We start from the raw sequence: 21,535 nt of genomic DNA, 5'->3' as shown, positions 1-21,535 counted from the left end.
ACTTTATAAGGCTTTATAGTTTCTCAATTCTATTCCTTGACAATGATGTATCGATTATAATGTGACGCATAACATGCCTGCAGCCACAGGTATGTGTAATACAAGTAAATTTGATCTTATATCTAATTTGTTTAAAAGAATACCTCACTTTCCTTTACAATATCTCAAGTTTCATACGTACAAAGATAGAAAAAATAGTTTGATCATTCACATTGACAGCCGGAAAATACTTCTGCTAAACACAACATATGTCGTTTCTGTGAATAACGCCAATAGTTGAATTTATTTTTTTGACCCGATCTGCTCCATTTTCTTTAATAATGATTTATGATGCTGCGATTAATCAATACAACGGTTTTTCAATTATCCAAACAATTAAAACTGTATTGTTTTATTCAGCTATAGCTAAACGAATGAAAACGATTTTTTGTTTAGCGACTATATATTTGATATAACTGTTTTATTTGATTATCAAAGATCAAGATTTACATGTGACGTATAAAGCAAAAAATAATATTAATCGTCAAAACTTAGTATGACGTCTCCTGTGGAAAGGAAATAGCATCTAGGAAATATTTTAAGAGAATGAAAAAGAGAAAATTTTTGTTGAGTCATGATTCAATACTACATGCTTAAGAAGCAAGTTTTTTCTAGAATAGATTCCTCTTAATTCATTTAGCCTTAAGGTTACCTTCCTTTAATCAGTCGTGACGTCACAGCGTCGTTTGCATCAACAAGTTGTGCGGTCAAGATCAAGATTAATATGTGTGTTTATCCGTCACCTAAAGATATTATCAATTTACTGTAAACCAGCGGTCGGATTAAATTTTATTTTTCGTTTAACATTGATGTATATTATAATGTTTTTTTATAATTGAATTAAACGTAATTCAATACTTAAACGTAATATAATTTTTGTGTAAAATGTTTTAATGTTACTACATGTTTACGTTTAACGTTAAAAGGGTTAGAAACGTAATTTACTACCTTATGCTGTTTTTATTATTTGTAAGTTTTTAAAACTTTTAAATGACTATAATTTTTCTTGCGTAGAATTATTTAAAATAGAACATCTGTAAAGAATTTATTTTTGTTTTAATAAGAATCGTTTTATGTTGTAATATAATATAATATTATAATGTCTATAATATTGAACTATATTTTACGTTTATTGATACCAAATATTTTTGATTTTTGAATTACGTTATAACAACAGTTTATCGTTTGAAACGTTATTATTATAACCTTATTCATAACGTTTTCTTGCTCTGTTGTAAACGATTATAAACCACCGCAGAGATGGTTATTACCATTGTATTTATGATTCATTGATTTGACATTTGAAATAAAGTGTTTAATACCATAAATGATCTGTAAAAATAAGTTTCATAGTTTCTTAGGCTTTTAAATAATTGATATTCCGTATTTACTTTTGATGAACAAGAAATGATGTAGCTACTTAATTTTATCTCGGCTCCATCAATGTTAGATGAATATTTAAATGATTACATTTATATATATATATAAGACAGATTGTTAACAATACTAAACTCTCTTTTTGCCATCACATAAAGCTATGTATATAGTGTAATATTCGTTTTAACAAATTGAATAGCTCGGGAATAACTGAAAGTATGTTTTTTATGTGACTCATAAAAATATCTATGAAAACTTATCTTGACTATAATTATTGCGGTTTTAGCAATTCCTTAACATTCAAAAAGTATAACAAAAAATAATATCACTTTTTTTTTATTATGAATCGCTATATTCTATGAACTATTTAACTGTTAAGTCTCGGGGCAATAGTTTTATTTGCGTTTTATGGTCAATTAAATTAATAACTGAGAAATAAAATCAATCGTTGATTTAAACTAAGCGCGCAATTTAATAATGCGAACCTATCCATTATAATAATCGATCAATATTTCTCTTGTAAATTCTGTGTTAGATTTGTTACATTTTCCTTCTACATTTTGTGCTTAAAAATTATCGGAATATTCGTAAGAAATACACGTTTTACATGTCTGAGAGGTAGACAAGACCTATTATTTTACATGATTGAAATTCTAGGTTAATAAACACGTTACTCTCTAATAAATATTTAAATTGAATTGATAAACATCTTTAATGTCGTTATCATTGTATTTATGGTAAAATAAAAAATTGCTCTAAATACCATATGCAAAAATAGTTTAGTTTTTTGAGTTATGTAAATTTATTAATACTTGAAAGTAGGTTATCCAAAATATAAAGATAAATTACATAAATATTGTGTTCATCGAGATATTTTAAACTATCTTTAAGAAGTTTATAGTTACTAGAAATCTTATTTGTATTTTATTCATTCGATAACCTTGCAAACAATAGTGAATACAATTTTGAGAAGGGATTCTTATAACAGTCGTATTAGTTGGTCAACATATATTTTTTGCCATTATAATACATTTGATAGTATTATTCTTAAATAGAAAGCAATAAAAAATATTAGGAGAGTTAAGTGAAAATTAAATGTGATAATTTTGAATTTAACTATTTGGCCTTAGAAGTATTGAAATAAGTTACAAAGGGTTTTTAAATTTAGATTTTATGGTCATGTAAAGTTATGACAGAAGTTGTAATTAATAATCGTTTCATGTATAGAATGAATAGGATATAACTAAACAGCCAATTTCTTACAAGGTAATTCCCTTTTTCATAAGTATGAAATAAAAATCAACAAGTTTCTTTCATAATGTTTTCTATTTAAATGTTTATGATTCATTATATTACACGTCGTCTATTTAGCTGCGGTGGTAAACGGTACTTGGACAATTATTATGATAATTTAAAATGCAAATGCATTTTTTAAATTTAAGTACTCATAAAGTAATTTTTTCAAAGTTAGGGGTTTTAAAATATTAAAAATATCATATATTTAGTTAAATAAAAATAAAGTTATAATATTGTTAATAAAATAGTATATGAAATTTTTTTTTTTTTGTTTAACCTACGACATCCATAAAATATTTCTATTAATATTTAATTTAATATACTAAAATGTTTTAATTCTGAATAAGTGCCTTAATATAGAAACAATATAATAAAAACGTTTTACATGTAATTTTAGTTGTATTTTTATTTCTTCAGGAGCAACCATTTAGTGCATTATGCTAAATTTTTCATTTAATTATTTTAATTAATTAATTACTGGAAGATATAAAAATCCTTACTCTCTGTTTATAATTTTAGTAATCAATGAAAAAAAAAAATAGAAAATTAATTATTTTGGTCTGCAAAACTATATTATAATTTTACAATATATATATATATATATTGTATATAGTCAGTCTGTAATAAAATATATAAATCTATTAAGTACTGATGATTTATCAATGTAAAACATAATGTAGTATGATTTTTTCGGCTATTTTTTTGACAAACAAACATAAAAGATTAAATTCGATTTACGATCATTTATCAGTTTTTTTAAGAAGAACAAAGTTTTTATAAGTTTAGGTTACAATAGTTATTTTGGTATAGTGTAGTTTAAGATTTTTGAAATTGTTAAAATTTCTTTACCTAATTTTAGAAAAATCATAAATTTTTATAATTTTATTTAAGTTTAAATTATTTTATTTGGTTCCAATTCCCACCATATGTTTTGATATAATGATAGCGATTAGTGGCTGCCCCTTTTTAACTCACACCTGATCTTTACCAATATTTTACGCTGTTATAAATTATTTTATTGATTATTTATTATACTAGGGTGACACAATCATTAAACGAACAGTTAATGGTTTTTCATCGTTTAAAGTTCTTTATTAATTTATATTTTGATGTCACACTTATGTTAATAAATATTTGTTGTCTGGAAAATTCTCTATTGTAGTAATATAAAAATATTTATGATTAATAAAAATTTATTATTAATGTTAAAAATTGAAGTTATGAAGTATACAGTGCAGTAGGACTGAATTTATATATTTTCTTTGTTATAAAAAGTAATAATAAAAACTTTTTACAATCAAATTTGACAAGTTTTTATTTGTAAACTTGGTAGTGTTTATTCACTGGCGATGTTATTTATATATTATAAATAAATATATATTTATAATATTAAATTAAAGAATAATAAAATATGTTAGGATTATTTTAGTGACCTGTTGTCCTCCGTAGTTGTGCGTTATTCAGTATTTGTCCGTTTTTTAAAATAAATAATTGTCTAAAATTTTAACACGAAAATAATATTCTATTACCCGCGTACATACGCTGTGCTTAAATTTTATTTATTAAATAAGTAAAGTGGTTGAAAAAAAAAAATTTTATCACATTACAATAGTGTTCTAAATTAACTGTTTTGTGCTCCCTGTTTTCAACTATCAGCTAAACGTATAATGCGGTAAAATCACATCTGAAGATTGTGGTGCATCGTTCAAAAATTGGGACATAAATTTTGTGTAGCTGTTTTATAATTTATTACAAAAGTAATAATAAATGTTGGTAATACCATGTTCTGAGTCTCTACTGGATTTACCTAATAAGAATATAAACTTCTTAAAAAAAATGTTGGTTTTATTTCACACATTAACTTTCATTTTAACAACACAAAGCTGACTTAAATGCAAATGTATTTCGATTTGCATAGTTTTGTCTGTCCATTGAATGATTTAGTATTTTGTCGAGTAAACTTGTTATGATAAATAACAACAAAATACGAATTATAATAATTATTGAAAACATAATAAACTAAATATGTTACTATGATGTAAATACTTAATTGTAATTACACATTTATTATTTATAAAAACATTACAGAAGTGCATTGGCAATTCGCATTGGCTAGGTGATGTCCAGTCTTGTGTTATTATATACGCGCATGCATATGATATTATATATGTGTTTAAGCTGGTGAGTGGGATGATCGGTGGCGGTGGTGTCTGGAATCCTGACTCAACGCGTCTGTCGTTGGCCGCTTATTGTGTATGCACCGCCACCGCTGTCGGGACACACTTTGTGTATAATGCAACACGCACAGTTGCACCACACCATGCACGGGTTACCCTTACGATCCGCCGCTGTTGTCTTTTTATCGATCACCATTGCCGTCGACAGTTGCATCACCGTTGTCTACGCCGAGTCTATAGGCGATTCGGTACGCGAAGCACGATGCATTGCAAAGTGTCATCACCATCCGGCACCCCAACAGCCCAAAGTAGGTACGAATTGTTAATGCACTTTAAATGCGACATATTTTATTAACATTTTAGGCTAAATAATTTTATTTTATGACTCTTCTGTAGCGATAGACATACGAGGGGGGCGTCCCCCTTTTGCGTTCTGGGGGTAATTGTTCCCAGTATTTTTACTTAAGAAAACTAAAATATAATATGCGATGTCTCATGATGAAATAACAAACGATATCTTGTTACAAAATATCAAAAGTGATATGATTCGTGGTAATCAGTGATTACAGAATGTCGACCCCTATAGAATAACTGTAATCAATTTTCCCTATTATGTTAGTAGCCTCAAGATATTTCATTTTCAGTAAACTATTTCCAAGTAAATTACTATTGTAAAGTTCCATTACTATTTCTGTAGAATTTCCACAGTATTCAATGCATTATAAATTGCTATTATAAAAACCACTCAATATTTACGATATCTTCTAATAACTTTATATTGAATAATATTTTTATTTGATAAATATGTAATGTTAGACAAATATTTTATAGTACCTACTAAACTTCATGTTTTAACTATTAATGAAATATCTAATATGAAATATATTATATAAATAGCTCTTTATCTTTTAAAATTAATATTACTGAATTATTAAAAGAGTTAATTTGAATTAATTTCATCAAATTAGTACGTTTAAAATTAAAACTATATTAAAAATATTAATAGTATTTTTTAGCATTAAATGAATGATATTTTTAATATAGTTTTAGTTTTAAATAATATTAGCTACAAGTGATTTGTAAATTAATATGTAACTGAAAAATTAATTTGAAGTGTTCATCAACTAAATTTAACAATTAATGTTCAAATTCATAATAGTTTCTACGATGGAATTATTTTTTTTAATTATTATCTTTCTCTTAGTTAAACTGATAAATTAATTGTTTGACTACAGTGTCACCTTTTATGTGATTTGAAATTTTTAGTGAATAGAATAGATAATCTACGAGTAAAATAATGTAAACGTAATTATTTTTAATTATTTACATTTTTAGCTAAACTGATAACGTAAATTACATAATTAATGTGTCAAGTTTCATGTAGTGTTAAATTTTCAGCGAATAAACCGTATAAAAGATTACGTTAAAACGCAAACAATAGTAAAATGAGAACAATACTTAGTGTCTCTATGATATTTTACAAGTTTACTCGCTTTTTACAGTTAAAATAGATATTGTAAATTTATTGTACTTTATTAATATCATCTTTGATTTTAATATTTTTTCCATTGTAAACTGGAATCTTTGAAGGTTATTTAAAATTACAGAGGTACGTCAAAAAGAAACTTAAAAATGTGCATAGTAGTTTCTTATGTAGAATAGAATCCCTGAAAAAATGTGGTTAAAAAAAATGTGTAAAATTGTAGTTTTTAATCATAGAAATTCTAATATGCTAATTTCTACGTGGATTATATAATAATTTAAACTATTTAGAATGTCACATAGTTTACATTTATTTTTTATAAATATTAAATTATTTAAAAAAGAATTATTTAGCATTATTTATTAAATGTTTTTTATACGAGTTTAGATTAAATTTTATTCTTATGACACTTTTGTATTTTTGACCATAAAAAAAAATGTACACCTATTTCATATCATCTCATAATTTATGAGTTTAAATAAGATATTAGTAATTTTTTTACCTATAGGTTTTATTGCAACGTAGTCCAGTTGCAAAAAAACCACTTGAAAAATTAAGATTCATGCAACATTTTTTATTTGATAATTTTACGACCAAGGAATTATTTTAAAATCAGTATCTTATTAGATTTTTTATATATAACTTTAATGATAAACGGAAAAATGTTTTTCTTAATTAAAATTAAACGTTGGTCAGAAACTAGGAATTTTATATTAAAGAACCTGTATTGTTTAATATAAAACTAATTTCTAATAGTATTTACAAAAGAAGGCATTATAAATGTTTTTGTTAAAAGAATTACTTTAAAAGTACCAAAATTCTATTCGGCCACGTGTTTAAAGAAAAACTTCAATCGAATTGAATAGAATTTTGAAAGTATAGTCATTACAGAAAAGTAATTTTTTATGTGATTTATAACCGATAACATTTGCTGTCCCCAAGTTTCTTTAATAACAGTTTTCTATAAAAATTATTCCGTATGCCTATAGTTCACGTGAAATTAATATAAAAATAATTTTAATAATTAAAAGTAATTTTTTTGTATTCGTTAACAATGTAATTAAATCAAAAATTAACTTGTGGTATATTTTGTTACAATCTAATAAAATATGCCTATTAAAAAGTGAACTCGTTAAAAGTTGTTTTAATGTAGCGATTAAAAACTCTTTATTATATTAATTAATCATTAATCATCAATCCTATATTATATATTTGTGTTTAATTTAAGGTTAAAATATGTCATGAAAACTTCTTAGAACATTAATGTACATTTTATATTACTTTTAAGGGAAAATGTTTAAAATTTATTACTAAGCAAAATTTGAGGTGACGACTATGTTTTTCTAAAATGTGAACAAATCATTGGAAAATTTTAAATTTAATTCTGACATAACAATTGAGCGGATGTTTAATGTAAAATTAATAAGATATTTTTTAATCGTACATTTTTCTCTTTACTCATTAGTTGCTGAAATTTGAGTCGAGTTTTTTTTTTTGTAATATTATTCTACAAAATTTTTAATACAATTTCATTGTGTGTAATGAATTCAATTATTTGCAAATATAAGAATATATTTATACCACCAATGGTTTAATATTACTTTTTACCATTTTCAATGAACAATTAAAAAGGGAGCTAGACATTTCTTGATTTTGCGATGAGTATTTTTTATGTCAGGGTCATAACTTCATATTGTTAACTAATACCGGTTCTATATTGTTAGTGTCATAAAAAAACTCTTAAACTGAGATTAAGAACATTTTGAAAGGAAAACGGTTCTTAGGCCATAGGTTGCTACAGAAGTAACTAGGTATATTTTATGTGTAATAGTTTAATACAAAAAATAATATGGTTTTTCATAAAGTCTTTTTCATTGAACAATTAAAGGATGATGTTGTTGGCGAAATTTCTGATATATTTGAATAATGTTGACAAAATTAACTTTTTACTGTAATTAATAAAATATTGAATATTTCAAGAACTTGAACACATTCGTTGATTTAAAAATACAAAAAAAGTTATCAAATAAAACTAATAAATTTGTAAGTTCTAAGATCTGAATTTTATTTACATATATTTATGTTACGCTAAAAATAAATAGAAATAACAATAAAATTTCATTATTCTTTTGTGCAATATTTCGACAAAATATAACATACTACAGAAAACAGCTCATAAATAAAAATATTGAATATATCACATTGTTGACATTTCTTTAGAAGTGAATAGGTAAAAATTTATAAATAGATAAATGGTAAAAACTTGGAATTTACAAGAACAATTAAATCAAAGTGTTAAATTAAATCAGAGTACAGTACGCGTGATATTTAATATGGACTGTAACGAATGGCGGCCATTTGTATGTGTACCAGGGTAAAAATCGGATGTCTTTTTTTTTTTNTTTTTTTTTTTACGCTACCCCTTAATTTTTTTTTAATGGTCAAAAAAATGAGCTGTGCAAAATTTGGGACCGATCCGTTAAGGTTAACCCGTGCCCCCGGGCCTATTAAGTTGAGTCGAAGAGTCAAATTTAATAGAAATTACTGATCTATGTCTCGTAACTTTTTTTTCTCTTAACTTAGAATTATAAAAGTAAAACTCAAGTAAAGGAAATTTTACAAGAAATTCAAAAATAATAACTTCAATGCTGTTTTCTCAATAAATAGCCCACAAAAACACTACATACAGTAAAAAACATGTGAAAGTCTTAAAATACGTTATAACTGATTTTGTTGATTTTTAATTATATTATTATAATATATTTGTTGATAATGTACTTTTTTACAATTAGGAAATTTTTTCCGATAATTACTTACTATTTGTAAAACGTATTGTTTCTGTTATTCATTTGTAGTTAATATATTAATGTAGTCTTAGATTAATTTAATACCACGCTAGTCGGTATCATTAATGACTCGTAATTTACTTATAGTATTTAAAGCATTTTTGTAACTGTTGTTGGCACTCCAAAATGATGGATCAATTTTCAAAAAATCAGTGTTCAGATTAAATAGTTGTAGATTTGATGGTAACTTACTACCAGTAATTTCTATTAAATTTGACTCTTCGTCTCAACTTAATAGGCCCGGGGGCACGGGTTAACCTTAACGGATCGGTCCCAAATTTTGCACAGCTCATTTTTTTGACCATTAAAAAAAAATTAAGGGGTAGCGTAAAAAAAAAAAAGACAATCGATTTTTGAGGGCCACCCTAATGTGTACATAATTTTTTTTTATTGTATAAAAATTAAAAATTGAACATTGCGTGCTATAAAAAACGGAAAATCTACAGGAAATATAATTGAAGTTGAGCCGGTAAAATAAAATATGACCAATTAAAATATTCGTTCAATTTTTGCTGTGTAAAATCGCAAGTACTCATTTGTGCATAAAAAATCGTCTACTTTTGGACTGTCGTGTTATAAACGTAGCTAAATTTTCCGGTAATGGTCTTTGTTTTTATGATGTTACCCGTCACCGGCTGTGATGTCTACAAGCCATTAAAAACACTGTGACTATACGGAGAATTTTGAACTAATCGCTTTTTCTGTCCGCAGTGTTACAGTAGTTGTTTGAACGAGCCGTGGATTAAGCCAGGCGGGTGTCCGGTCGCCGACCTTGATGATGTCTCTCTGGACCGTCCGTGTCTGGAGCAATGCAGCGCCGACGACTTTTGCGATGGCCAACGTAAGTGCTGCCTGCATAGTTGTGGCATAACGTGCCAATCGCCGGTCGGACTCGATCATTATCCTGGTATGGTTATGTCCGTCATGATTAATCAATGCCCACTCTATAAATTTGTTATTATATTGATTTGTTATACACCGCGCACTTAAAAACAATCAAGTTTTTGGACTGTCGATATAGTTTGGTTTGATTAATTTACTACGAAACTAAAGTAATTCAAAATCTCTTTTGATGGTCCAAACATATGTGTATATTACAAACATTTTAATTGATTCAAAGTTTACGATGATAACGATTATCCATTGCTACTTTTCTAGAACACTAACAACTTATTGCGTACTGCAATTATTGTACGACTATTTTGATTGAACTATTATAGTATTAATATACTATAATAGTTCAATGAGGTGATTTGAGAGTTTATACAACTCGCGGTTTCCTACTTGAATTTTTCATCTTTATTATAGTTTCGTATTTAAAATTGTAATTTAACAACATTTAATTATAACTACGCTTTATCGTTTGAGCAAAGTCGTTGGGTAAACAGTAATTTACGTTGTTTTTAAGGGCTACCAGATAAACCAACGGTTGTAGCAGTAGAGGATTATGGCAAACCGTTAGTAGTCGAATGGACGCCAGTGGATTATGACAGTAATAGTCATCACGTCACATATTTGCTACAAGAGAGGCATCATGCAGGTGTCAAGTACGTGCCCGAACGTATGACTCCGTGGACGATCGTGACGAGGACCGACAAGACTAGGGAACCCTTAAAAAGACTACAGACTGTTGGCCGGTGGTTTCAGTTTCGCGTAGCTGCCGTCAATGAAAATGGCACTCGCGGCTATTCACAGCCTTGCGTACCGTTTTTTGTCGATCCGGGATCGCGTGAGTTTTCATTAAAACATTTTCGTTTGAAATTGTATGCTCGGTCATGTTATAATGATCTAGACGTCCGTGTAAACGAGTTATTTTTGTACCTCCGATGATTGGTTATCTCGTTATTGAGATCCGTCCGCGGAGCTTATTAAGGACATATTTAAAAACACAAAGTGTCCATATTAATACAACAATTATCTACAGTAAAATAAGTGGTCCGAGGAATTTCTTAACGATGTTAAGTCTAGATTTTACTCCGAGCGTACATATTGTTATTGTAACTTTTTTATGATGTTTATTTCTTATTTCATGTAAATTATCAGACAGCTACCCACATCACGACTAAAACTATTACATTTAGGTATAGAACAACGTTGCACGCTTTAAATTTTTAAGATTGAGTAATGAGTTGAACAACTGATTTATTAATGTGGAGTTTATGTTATTATAACGCACAATTTAAGCATGCGATTTCCATTAAACTCGAAACAATGTTTTGCGTCATTATTTATTTATATTATAAATACGTACATATCAAACATAGTAAAAATAAAAAAACCAGACTAAAAATTTTACTCTTCGGTACAGCATTTTCTCCATTGTTAAGAAAATCCTCGATATATTTTACTACTTTTAAACACTCGAGTTTAGGTTTTGTAAAAGAATAATTAATTGCTTGTAATAATATTAACTGCAAATTATTATCAAGTCCGAAAAATAAACTCGATCAATGTCATTGTCAATTTAATGGTCTATTGAAAATAAAACATTTAAGTTCTTGGATAAAAATCCAAAATTAAAAAAGTCTCGTTATTCATTCAAATGCATTAACTTATAAATTTACAAACAGAAAACGTTAAACGAATTGCACATTTTCTACATATTTTCACATTANATGGTCTATTGAAAATAAAACATTTAAGTTCTTGGATAAAAATCCAAAATTAAAAAAGTCTCGTTATTCATTCAAATGCATTATAAATTTACAAACAGAAAACGTTAAATGAATTGCACATTTTCTACATATTTTCACATTGCACCAGCTATTAATTTATTATCATAAAAAACAATGTTTACAGCGATTGAGCCGCCCGGGCCTCCCGAGAACGTCAAGGTATCTTCATTGAAATGGACGAATGATGACTATCAACAGTGCGTGTTGTCTTGGTCACCCCCTGCCAATTCAGCACTTCCCATACGCAAGTACAAAGTGTATATTAGCGAACAAGACGGATATCATCTTTATCACAAACGACATGTTTTACCAGCAGTAAGTTTACTTGCAAACGATAGGTACTTTTACCATCTGATGTGTCCACGTCAATGTTTACAAATTTTTACCTAACTTATCACCAAAAACATCATTAGTCAATATGAGTTTAATTTTAATTCTACGATAAACTTAAGTGTTATAGTTCATAAAAATAAAATAAAGCTACACAAATATTTCTGAAATATTCTTTTATTATACATGAATATTCGTTTATATTTATCTGTTATAAATATAATTGACATGGTTTAATAACTTGAATAATTAAAATACTTTGATAAATCAATAAAACACGATTCTAAAATTTTAATCTCGGTGGATATTTATGTTATAAATGTGTGTAAATAGTTATTATGATAATAATAATAGTGATTTATTTATTTTTTAATGAATGAAATGTATTGTATTTTATTGACAATAAATATTAGTAACCCAAACAAGAACACGCCACCGTAACGTTAATTTGAATAAACCGCCAGTTTTGTTTGATGAGTTCAGTCGGCAACCCCTTGGAAGTTTCACCTGATCGTATGTTTTCGACTTTTTTGCTAAGTACCCTGACCGGATATAAGATGGGTCGGCAGAAACTACTGCCTTGACAAGTGACAGCTGGCAAAACACTGGGATAATGGTCATCCTGTAGCGCTATAAAGTCATGCCTAGTAGTGCATTCGCACTTGTTCTTGGGTTGTGCATCGATCATGCTTTGGTACCGCTTTCTCATTTGACTGCTGAACGGCTCAAATGATTCATATGGAACTTGGTCGAACACCAACTCCCATTTCAGTCGGTCGGCAGTGGACGGACATGCGAATGACACACACGAGGCTAACGCCTGTAATTCGTTAAACCGAACGGATTAGTAAATACTCCATGAAGGTCTTGTTGGGGATATTAAAGATCAGATGACCAACATGTCCAAGTAGAAGTCTACTCAGTTTTAACTTTGACGTTTCCTTATTTTTCCGAGATGATTCTATATCTTGTGATATATTTTGTCAGCGTGCATTTATTATCAAAAAAAATTTTAAGGTATTTATTAGAAAAATAGTTTATCCATGTTAGTTTTATAACTAACTAGATTGTAAATGCCAGATGATGTTATACTTATAGTAAAAGATGGTACTTTTAAATTAATATTTACCAATAAAATTGGTGAAAATGTGGAATTATTATAAATGTGCAGTTTTGGAGATTTAAAATTGCAACTTAAATAAAAAAAATAAAGAATTTAATTTTGTAAATAAAGTTATTACAGGGAAAATAATAATTAGTTTATGTGAGTTTTGAGAGATTCCAAAATTATTATTAATTATTAAAAAAACAAAATTATTGGTTATTAAAACATAACTAGAGCTCAAAATAAATATAACATGTAATTTTTAATAGGAAGTTTCATTTTCGACTCTAAATTTAAATTCAACCTACGCCACGTTACTTTTAAAATATTATCACACCAATGTAATCAAAATCAAATTTTGAATAGTTAGGGAAATTTTATTAAGTTTTTATATTTTGTTTTTTTTAAATAAGCTTACCTAATAACGATTACCTATAGCTCTGGTAATAATTACATGCGATACACTTTATGAGATCAAAGTTGTACAGTTTTTATGTTATATTATAATTTTAATATTAGTTCATTGAAGGGTGTAGTGCAACAACTAGGCAAATCTGCGTACTATAGTGCAGAAACAGCTTTTATATCGAGTTTATTTTCAGAGTCATTCTATCTAGAACCATTGCTATTAATAAAAAACTTGAGTATATTTCTTTTTCTGATAATTTTTTAAGAGCGCACTTATCCGGTTGTTGCACTCATTAAATGAAATAAATTAAATTTATTAAATTATAATAAATTCGATTAAGTTTGAAAGTAATTAGAACTTTTGACTGTATTGATATTGGATTAAACATTTATTTGACGAGGGCTTTTAATTAAAAGCTATGAATTAAGAATATACGAATACAAATACGAAAATATTTAAGAAAACTATTTTTAAGCTAAATAATGTGTACTTACGTATAATGTCCAGATCGTGATTCCTCTCAGGACAACGTGCATCGTTTGAATGAAATCTACTAACGGTGGTCTCGTTTACCCTCCCTTCACTATTAATAGATCTTTATTATATTATATCTTCTTTAACAATAGAACAACCCTCGAATTTTCTTAATGGACCGCGTAACAGGATAGGCGAACCGCGACTATTATTTTGTCGCGCGATGACGCATATATCTGTGTTAAAATACATTATATATTATTATATCTCTTTTTTCCCTTCTGGTCAGGATATTCTGAGGTTTCACATCAAAAAGCTGAACACAAATTCCGAATATTTTCTCCAAGTGCAAGCCATCAGCGAATTCGGAAGAAAAAAGCTGGCCGGCCAAAAAGCTTCGGTGACATTGAAAACTGAAGGTGAATGAAAATATATCACAATGTTATAAATAAAGCCTATATGTTTAGCGTTTATAGAATCCAATAATAACACAAGTAAAAGAATTTGATTTAAAATTTCAAAAAAAGTTAAAAGGAAATTTTCATTGTATTCATTACACATAGCGATCAATAAACATGTGATAAAACGTATTACTAGCTGTAGTTTTCTAAGGAAAAATAGTTTTTTTCATACGCTAATGAATATTTTTCGATAAATAAATTCAATATTATTAACAAATTAATAAAATTGTTTATACATAAATATTTCGAAACGATAATATTTAAATTTTTATCGCACTAAATGCTCTTTTAAAAATGACAATCAACACAAATAAGTTGACAAAATATTTGTTAATTTAAAACCCGGAAAATATTAATAATTTGATATCGTTGTTTTAGAAAAGAAATTGTCAGTAAAAATGAATAAAATAAACGGTCTGAAAGTTGTAAATTATTATAACAGTACTAAAAATGATTTATTCAATGTAAAGATATCGTGGAGACCTGTTAGCATGACTTCAAAAAAGTTGACTTACACCTTGACGTGCATACCACAAAATTGTAAATTCGATAGTAAGACATTCAATGCAACTACTATTGTAAGTAAACATTTTGGTTTTTTTTTTTGTTAAAGAAGTTTCAAATTTTTATTTTAGATAAGCAAGTTGTATGAATAAGTTTTTTTTAATCTAATAAATTCATCAACTTACAGACATATTTTATTATAGTCATATTCTGCTCAAATTGGTTATTTATTTTATTTTAAAAGATAATCAAAGTATTAAAATAAATTAAACGTTTTTCAGCATCCATTTTTCGACATGTTCTCTTTGAACCGAATGTGCAAATATCTGATTATTGTTTCAACGAATTACGACGGATCCAAACACATGGCTTCTCTTACATTTTCTGTACAACCATAGTCAAGTTATTGGATTCGTAAACATAACTTAAGGTCTAACAGTGTATTGAAACACGTAAATTGTCGATGGTTTGTATACTAATAACAATAACTTTAAAATTCTATTATTTTTAATAAAAATGTGACTTTTTGAGAATTTTTATCGTTTATAGGGTTACAATTTTTTATATTATATTTCAAAAAATTATTAAATTGAAAATAAAAAATTGTGCATTGTCTTATATATAATTACTAAGAGGATTCAACACTGTTTTGAAGTGACACATTTATTCAATATTGACATATTATTATTTAGTCGGTGATGTTTAAATTTTTAAGAAATTATAATAATTAGTTATATTGTAGATTTATTGAGTAAATAGGTAGATGAGTAGATGTTATACGAGATCCAACGTGTTTGTTGTGTTGCCTATTTCTAAAGCCTTTTATACGAGTGATAACTATTAATAAATATTTTATTGTTTATATTTCCAATTTATATTAAACACATTATATTTTAACTTTTGAAATTTCAATTTTAAAACTAAAAAATATAAAGTATAATTGAGATAATTAGTGTGTAAAACATCCAAAAAGGATGTATTAATAATTTCAATAATTATAAATTTGAACCAAATTTCAATTTTCATCTTTCCGTTCCCAATAGATATTATTATTCAATGGATTATACTAGAAAATTGTTAATTATTTAAAAAGTATACGATTTATTCGTACATAATTTATCCTAATATTCGCAATCTAGTGAATAAAACGCACACTATATATACAAAAGATAATTAATATACATAGATCACATCATCAGACTATGGTTATTCATGGTTAGTCACTTTAAATTTTATAACTTAGTATACAAGAAAAAAAAACTTAATTTAATTAAAAATTTTTAAAATGTTATTCGTGCAATGTAATCATTGTGTAGGATAATGGCATCAGTTATTAGGAGTTCTCCAATCTTCGGCAATTTTGATGTTTGATAGGTCGTTGAGTGTTTTTTTAATATTTTGAAAAGTAAACATTTCTTTCTTTATTTAAAGATGTAGTCTTATATTTGATTCAAAACTCAAAATTTTTATAAGCATTAAAAACGATTTATTTCATATTAAACTTGATTGACAAAAATTGGTTATCCAAAAACTTGTGTTGTTCCCTATTCATAAAATTTTATTGTAATTTATGTTATATTTGTAACGTACAAGTGAAATTTGATACAATAGATAAATATTGAATTTTATAATGTACTTGATAAAAATTATATTTAGCTATTAAAATTAGTAAAAATGATTATTTAAAACTATTTATTATATGAGGATATAAACATTTTTTGAGATGTTCGAATGTAAATCAATAACATTTAAAATCGTCAAAACTTAATTAACATTTTTTGGTTAATCATTATTTTAATTTTTTTTAACGGACATAAAATTTAATAATCGAATTTACAAATATCGCCTATTGGTAAGAATGGTGAAAGAGCTCAATATATTTTAATTTTTCTAATTTTTGCATCAATTTCAACAAAAAAAAAAATGTTATATTTTAAGGCAGAAACGTTTATTAATTTAGGTATAATAGTTTCTGCAAGAGAGTCCATCAAAAAATTCATATTTTATTAAAAAACATAGCAGTATTAACTTCATTTATCCTCTCTTGTAAAGTTTACTTTTTCGAATTATACTTGTCATATTTTTGAAATAGGGCGGTATTTTTTAATATAACTAAATTTTAATTTCCTCCTCTCAAAATACATTTTTTATTACAATACATAAGATTTTTTTTATGTATTATTTTTATGTATAGGATGATTACTAAACTAAGCCCCTAGGTCCCATTTTACTATTTATAATAGAAACAAATATTTACTTTATGTACACAATAAAAATTGTAATGTTTACTTATTACTCTTAACTTAATTAAAAGGCAATCTTGAATATGCATTATTTATAACTTTCTGAATAGGTAGGTATTTGTTCTTCCCACACAAGGTCTGAAAATCGGTTTCACTTAGTTACGGCTTATAATAGGAACAGTAAGTATAACTATAAGTTTATTGTAATCATTGTATGTAAAAAAAAAAATCTTCTTTCTATTATTATTTTTATTTATTATTGAATATCAGTTCAATTGAGTAGAGTTTATAACAATGAAATTAAAATATATAATAATTTATAATTTACTTTCATTCTAAAATATATCGCGTTAAAACATTTTGAGATTCTAGAATAATTTCAGCAACAAAAAAAGACCATTAAATATTCTAGTTTTACAAAAAATATGTATTTATTTGTTTAAATTTTTTAGAAAACTAGTAATTTGATTATTGATTTTAAATAGTTTAACGTTTAATAATGTATGAATATTATTAAAGAAAACCATCCAATTGAGTATTTTCAAGACGGGGAGATAAAAGTTTTTCTAACACGATAAAAAATGATATATGAATTTAAAAAAAAATATTTCAATTGATATAAATAATTTAAAAAAATATAAATAAATACTATAGATAAATACTATAAATTAGTAAAAATTTTTTTAACTTCAAATATTTTATAGGAATAATGTTTACTTATAATCCTTTTCTTTGTGAACTTTCCACTAATGGGCGAATTAGTTGTTGCCTCAAACAACAATCTACATTTGCAGTTAAAAAAAAATAAGGTTGTGGTGCTATATAATCAAGGCACGTTAACTGGAATTCACTTTTCCTTGAAATATCTTAGTGTCTAAAAATGTTCGCCCTGGGGTTCCATTAACTGTTTATAAAATATTTTTATGAAAACCAACTTTAGGTGCTCAACTGCATGTAAAAGTGATTAATTAAATAAATTTTAAAAGGAAGAACATATATTTATAGTTTGTCTGAGTGTAGAATTAACATCTTGACTGTGCTGATGTGCAATGGTTTTTTGCATTTAGCATATGACTATATATAATGTATAACTCCATATTATGGAGTGCAAGTAGATGATTTAATTTGACCAATTCACTTTTATATCATAATAAGATTAATGTTTATTTGTACATTTAAATCGATATGTCACTATTAAGAACATCACAGTGTTCGTTTTGCTTGATGTTTTATTCTTCAACTCATAATTGATGAATGTAATGATATTTGATTAATTAAATGTTTTTAATTTTCGTTTACTTCTATTTACTCTTAGAAAAATGTAACTATTTTTTATTATTGAAAGACAACCGTAATAATACCAGAATAAAGATAATAACTACATCAAAATAGGATAACCAAATCACTCATCTATATAGTATTCATAATAAAATAATACCATTTACTTATACTGTTTAATCATACTGTAGTCGTATTACAAATACAAGCGCAAAACTCATCATATGTCAAAGGTTTGCGAGACTGTATTTGTTTATTCTATGCCGACTGCCTGGAGCATTAACTTTTTCTCGGTACATGGACCACAAGTATTTCATGAATTTTTGCCGCAGGAACTGTTTGTGAGATTAATTGCTTATGACGATCAATATTATCCGTAGATCACCGGAAACCTCTCATGGGAGAACCACTTGTAAATCAATGAAATTCTGTTAGATAAAATAAAAAATATTTTTGAAATTCAATTATAATTATAACAAAAACAAGTTCATAATGCGAGTGTTTTTGAATATATTAATTAATATTTATTGGAATCTTGACTTTTTAAATATATTGTTATATTTAAAGTAAAATTTTATAATCAAAATCTTACAGTATTCTAATAGCTCAGCATGACATCCACTAGTTAAGATACTAGTAGTCTAATCGATTAAATAAAGGACGACCTGATTTTTTTTTCATAAAACTTCATGTTAAATTATTATAATATAATATAGAATCTGTGTAAATTTATTACATCTAGTGTAGTTACTTTCACGAAGGAAAAACAAATTAAATAAAAATGTATAAATTACCAAAAAAATTTCCCGAACAGTTTTATAGCCCAACTTTTTTCACACGATTTATTTAATATAAAAGTGTTTACCTGTAGGCGACCAAAAACGAAGAAATTATTTTATTTTTGTTCTCATTAAAAGTTGAATTCAAAATTTTGTATATTTATTCTTATGTATTTAATTTTAATTGGAAACCAGAGAAATAGTAAGTTGGTGAACAATTGCTGTATTATATATAATATAGTAGAAGTATAGACACCTTATTATAATAAGGTATTTTTTATGTATAAACTATGGTAAAAAAAAAGCTGATATCGTATAATATTAAATAAATCTTCAGTTAAACTAAGTAAGGTTATGATAATTTTAAAAATAACACTCCAAGATTTATTATAGTATTATGTATTGTACATTTAAAAAAACAAGAATAATAACAAAATAAGTAATTTAATTTTACAATCATAAATACTCTTAAATATATTTTGTATATTTTATATATTAAAATAACGAAATAATTGTATTTTATAAAGACATCAATTCAGAATAGCTAAAGAAGTGATAGTAGATGGTTATTAATTGGGTCGCTTTAATCCAAAAAATTACATACAATGGAAATTTCAACATAAAAATAAAATTACGATTTCGAGTTAGTAAACCTAATATTTGCTTAATTATTTTTTTTACATATGATTTTACCGATAGTATCGAGAAAGTTTCTTCGTCATCAATTAAACAAAGGTTTGGCCATCATTAAATTAGTGTTATCAAATCATTTTTAATATAATTTCCGTGGAACTGTATATTCACTACAGCTTCTTGTAATAAATTCAATATTCGACTATATCTCACAGTAGTCATAAAATGTGTTAAATATGAATGATTACAAACGTTTTTCATAGCGGCCATTGTGATCTTTATAAATTTAAATATTTATAACATAGAATATTTAAAAGGCATATATGCCTTTTAAATATTCAATGACAAACTAGCCCTTTTTACACGATTTTTAGAAATCGTGTTCATTCATTAATTCGTTGCAGTATTTATGAGAAAGTTAAAACCAGTTCATTTAAAGGACGAAACATCATTGATGAAATCGTAATCAGTGTAGAAATTCAAAAATTAGTTGAGAAAATTGTATCTAATAATTATCCATGCTCTTATTAAATTATTGGTTTAAATGACGCTGGTTATCTACTAGCTATTTAAAATAATTACCGAATGTTTACCAGGGGCACGCGATAATGTTCACAACACATTTTGTTTATTAATAGTTTTTCTTCTATTTTTACAAGTGAACTAAAGTTTTTTTCTCAAACAAGTATTTTAACAATGTATATTATAATTTGTTTGATCGTCAACTATCTTGCATACCTCTATACATATTTTATGATTTACTTTCCATAGCTGGTTATTGCGTATCAAGATTACAATGGAGTTATAATATTTGACAGAAATATTAATTATACTTTATTTATTTCTGAATTACTTATTAAGAAGTTGTTTTTTTTTCCATTAGAATAGAAAAAAAAAAATTATTTGTCACCTTAAATTTTAAAATTTTTTTAATAGTTTAGTATAGTGAAATTTGAATAAAATACGAAATGAAGATTATTTTAATAAATGAGAAGTAAAAGTGCCAAGCAGTAGAAAAATTGAAATGTTTTTTAATAATGATTTGTGTATATTGTGTATGTTGCTGATTTGTTTTAAAGTTATCTAACACTCAAATAGTGTAACAACTTCATATTGACCACAAAATACGTAAAATCATTGAAAAACAGTTGTACCATAAAAGTAATATTTTTACTGAATAAAAAAACGCATAAGTTTGTGGCAATAAAACAAATAGATAAATGACTGGCGCTCGAATGTAACAACTGCGTAGGACATGATAGTTGCACTGCAGAGTAAGTAGTAGGTACATCTATTGTAAGTACACACGTTTTTACGCCTACTACAAGTAATAAACATTATACAATGTTCTAGACACTTGGGAGTCGTGTGAGTAGAACATCATACAACATCAATTACAAGCGATAGAGTTGGAATTTTCTGTGAA

The 21,535-nt window shown here is 26.3% G+C and overlaps 2 protein-coding genes across 4 annotated transcripts; one reads left to right on the top strand and one right to left on the bottom strand.

The window, feature by feature from the left end:
• Positions 1-975: 975 nt before the first annotated feature.
• LOC126900820 (anosmin-1) lies at positions 976-16,154 on the top strand. 3 transcript variants are annotated; one of them, XM_050676787.1, is made up of 7 exons: positions 976-1,008; positions 9,930-10,125; positions 10,627-10,947; positions 12,018-12,208; positions 14,501-14,630; positions 15,051-15,250; positions 15,458-16,152. In XM_050676787.1, exons 1-7 carry the CDS (start codon positions 991-993, stop codon positions 15,572-15,574), a joined length of 1,173 nt encoding a protein of 390 aa, XP_050532744.1. In that variant the 5' UTR covers positions 976-990; the 3' UTR covers positions 15,575-16,152. The 3 variants fall into 3 exon arrangements, with proteins under 3 accessions (XP_050532744.1, XP_050532743.1, XP_050532742.1); XM_050676786.1 differs by lacking the exon at positions 976-1,008 and adding an exon at positions 4,949-5,197 and having other exon boundaries at positions 9,930-10,059; positions 15,458-16,154; XM_050676785.1 differs by lacking the exon at positions 976-1,008 and adding an exon at positions 4,950-5,197 and having other exon boundaries at positions 15,458-16,149.
• On the bottom strand, positions 12,458-14,279 carry LOC126900853 (uncharacterized). Its single transcript, XM_050676834.1, has 2 exons — positions 14,232-14,279; positions 12,458-13,043 (listed from the first exon to the last, which is right to left on the bottom strand). Exons 1-2 carry the CDS (start codon positions 14,271-14,273, stop codon positions 12,633-12,635), a joined length of 453 nt encoding a protein of 150 aa, XP_050532791.1. The 5' UTR covers positions 14,274-14,279; the 3' UTR covers positions 12,458-12,632.
• Positions 16,155-21,535: the final 5,381 nt, after the last annotated feature.

Source organism: Daktulosphaira vitifoliae, unplaced genomic scaffold (assembly GCF_025091365.1).
Source record: "Daktulosphaira vitifoliae isolate Bord-2020 unplaced genomic scaffold, ASM2509136v1 Scaffold_3, whole genome shotgun sequence".
NCBI lineage: Eukaryota > Metazoa > Arthropoda > Insecta > Hemiptera > Phylloxeridae > Daktulosphaira > Daktulosphaira vitifoliae.
The sequence above is the reverse complement of the archived record's forward strand: the minus strand, read 5'-3'. Positions and strand labels throughout refer to the sequence as shown.

Excerpts from the sequence above, each read along its gene's own strand:
- LOC126900853 (XM_050676834.1), bottom strand. The coding sequence starts at position 14,273 with ATGCACGTTGTCCTGAGAGGAATCACGATCTGGACATTATAC. Across the intron at positions 13,044-14,231 it reads TCACGATCTGGACATTATAC|GCGTTAGCCTCGTGTGTGTC; the intron begins GTAAGTACACAT and ends AACGAATTACAG.
- LOC126900820 (XM_050676785.1), top strand. The coding sequence starts at position 5,006 with ATGCAACACGCACAGTTGCACCACACCATGCACGGGTTACCCTTACGA. Across the intron at positions 10,126-10,626 it reads CGGACTCGATCATTATCCTG|GGCTACCAGATAAACCAACG; the intron begins GTATGGTTATGT and ends GTTGTTTTTAAG. Across the intron at positions 12,209-14,500 it reads AACGACATGTTTTACCAGCA|GATATTCTGAGGTTTCACAT; the intron begins GTAAGTTTACTT and ends CCTTCTGGTCAG.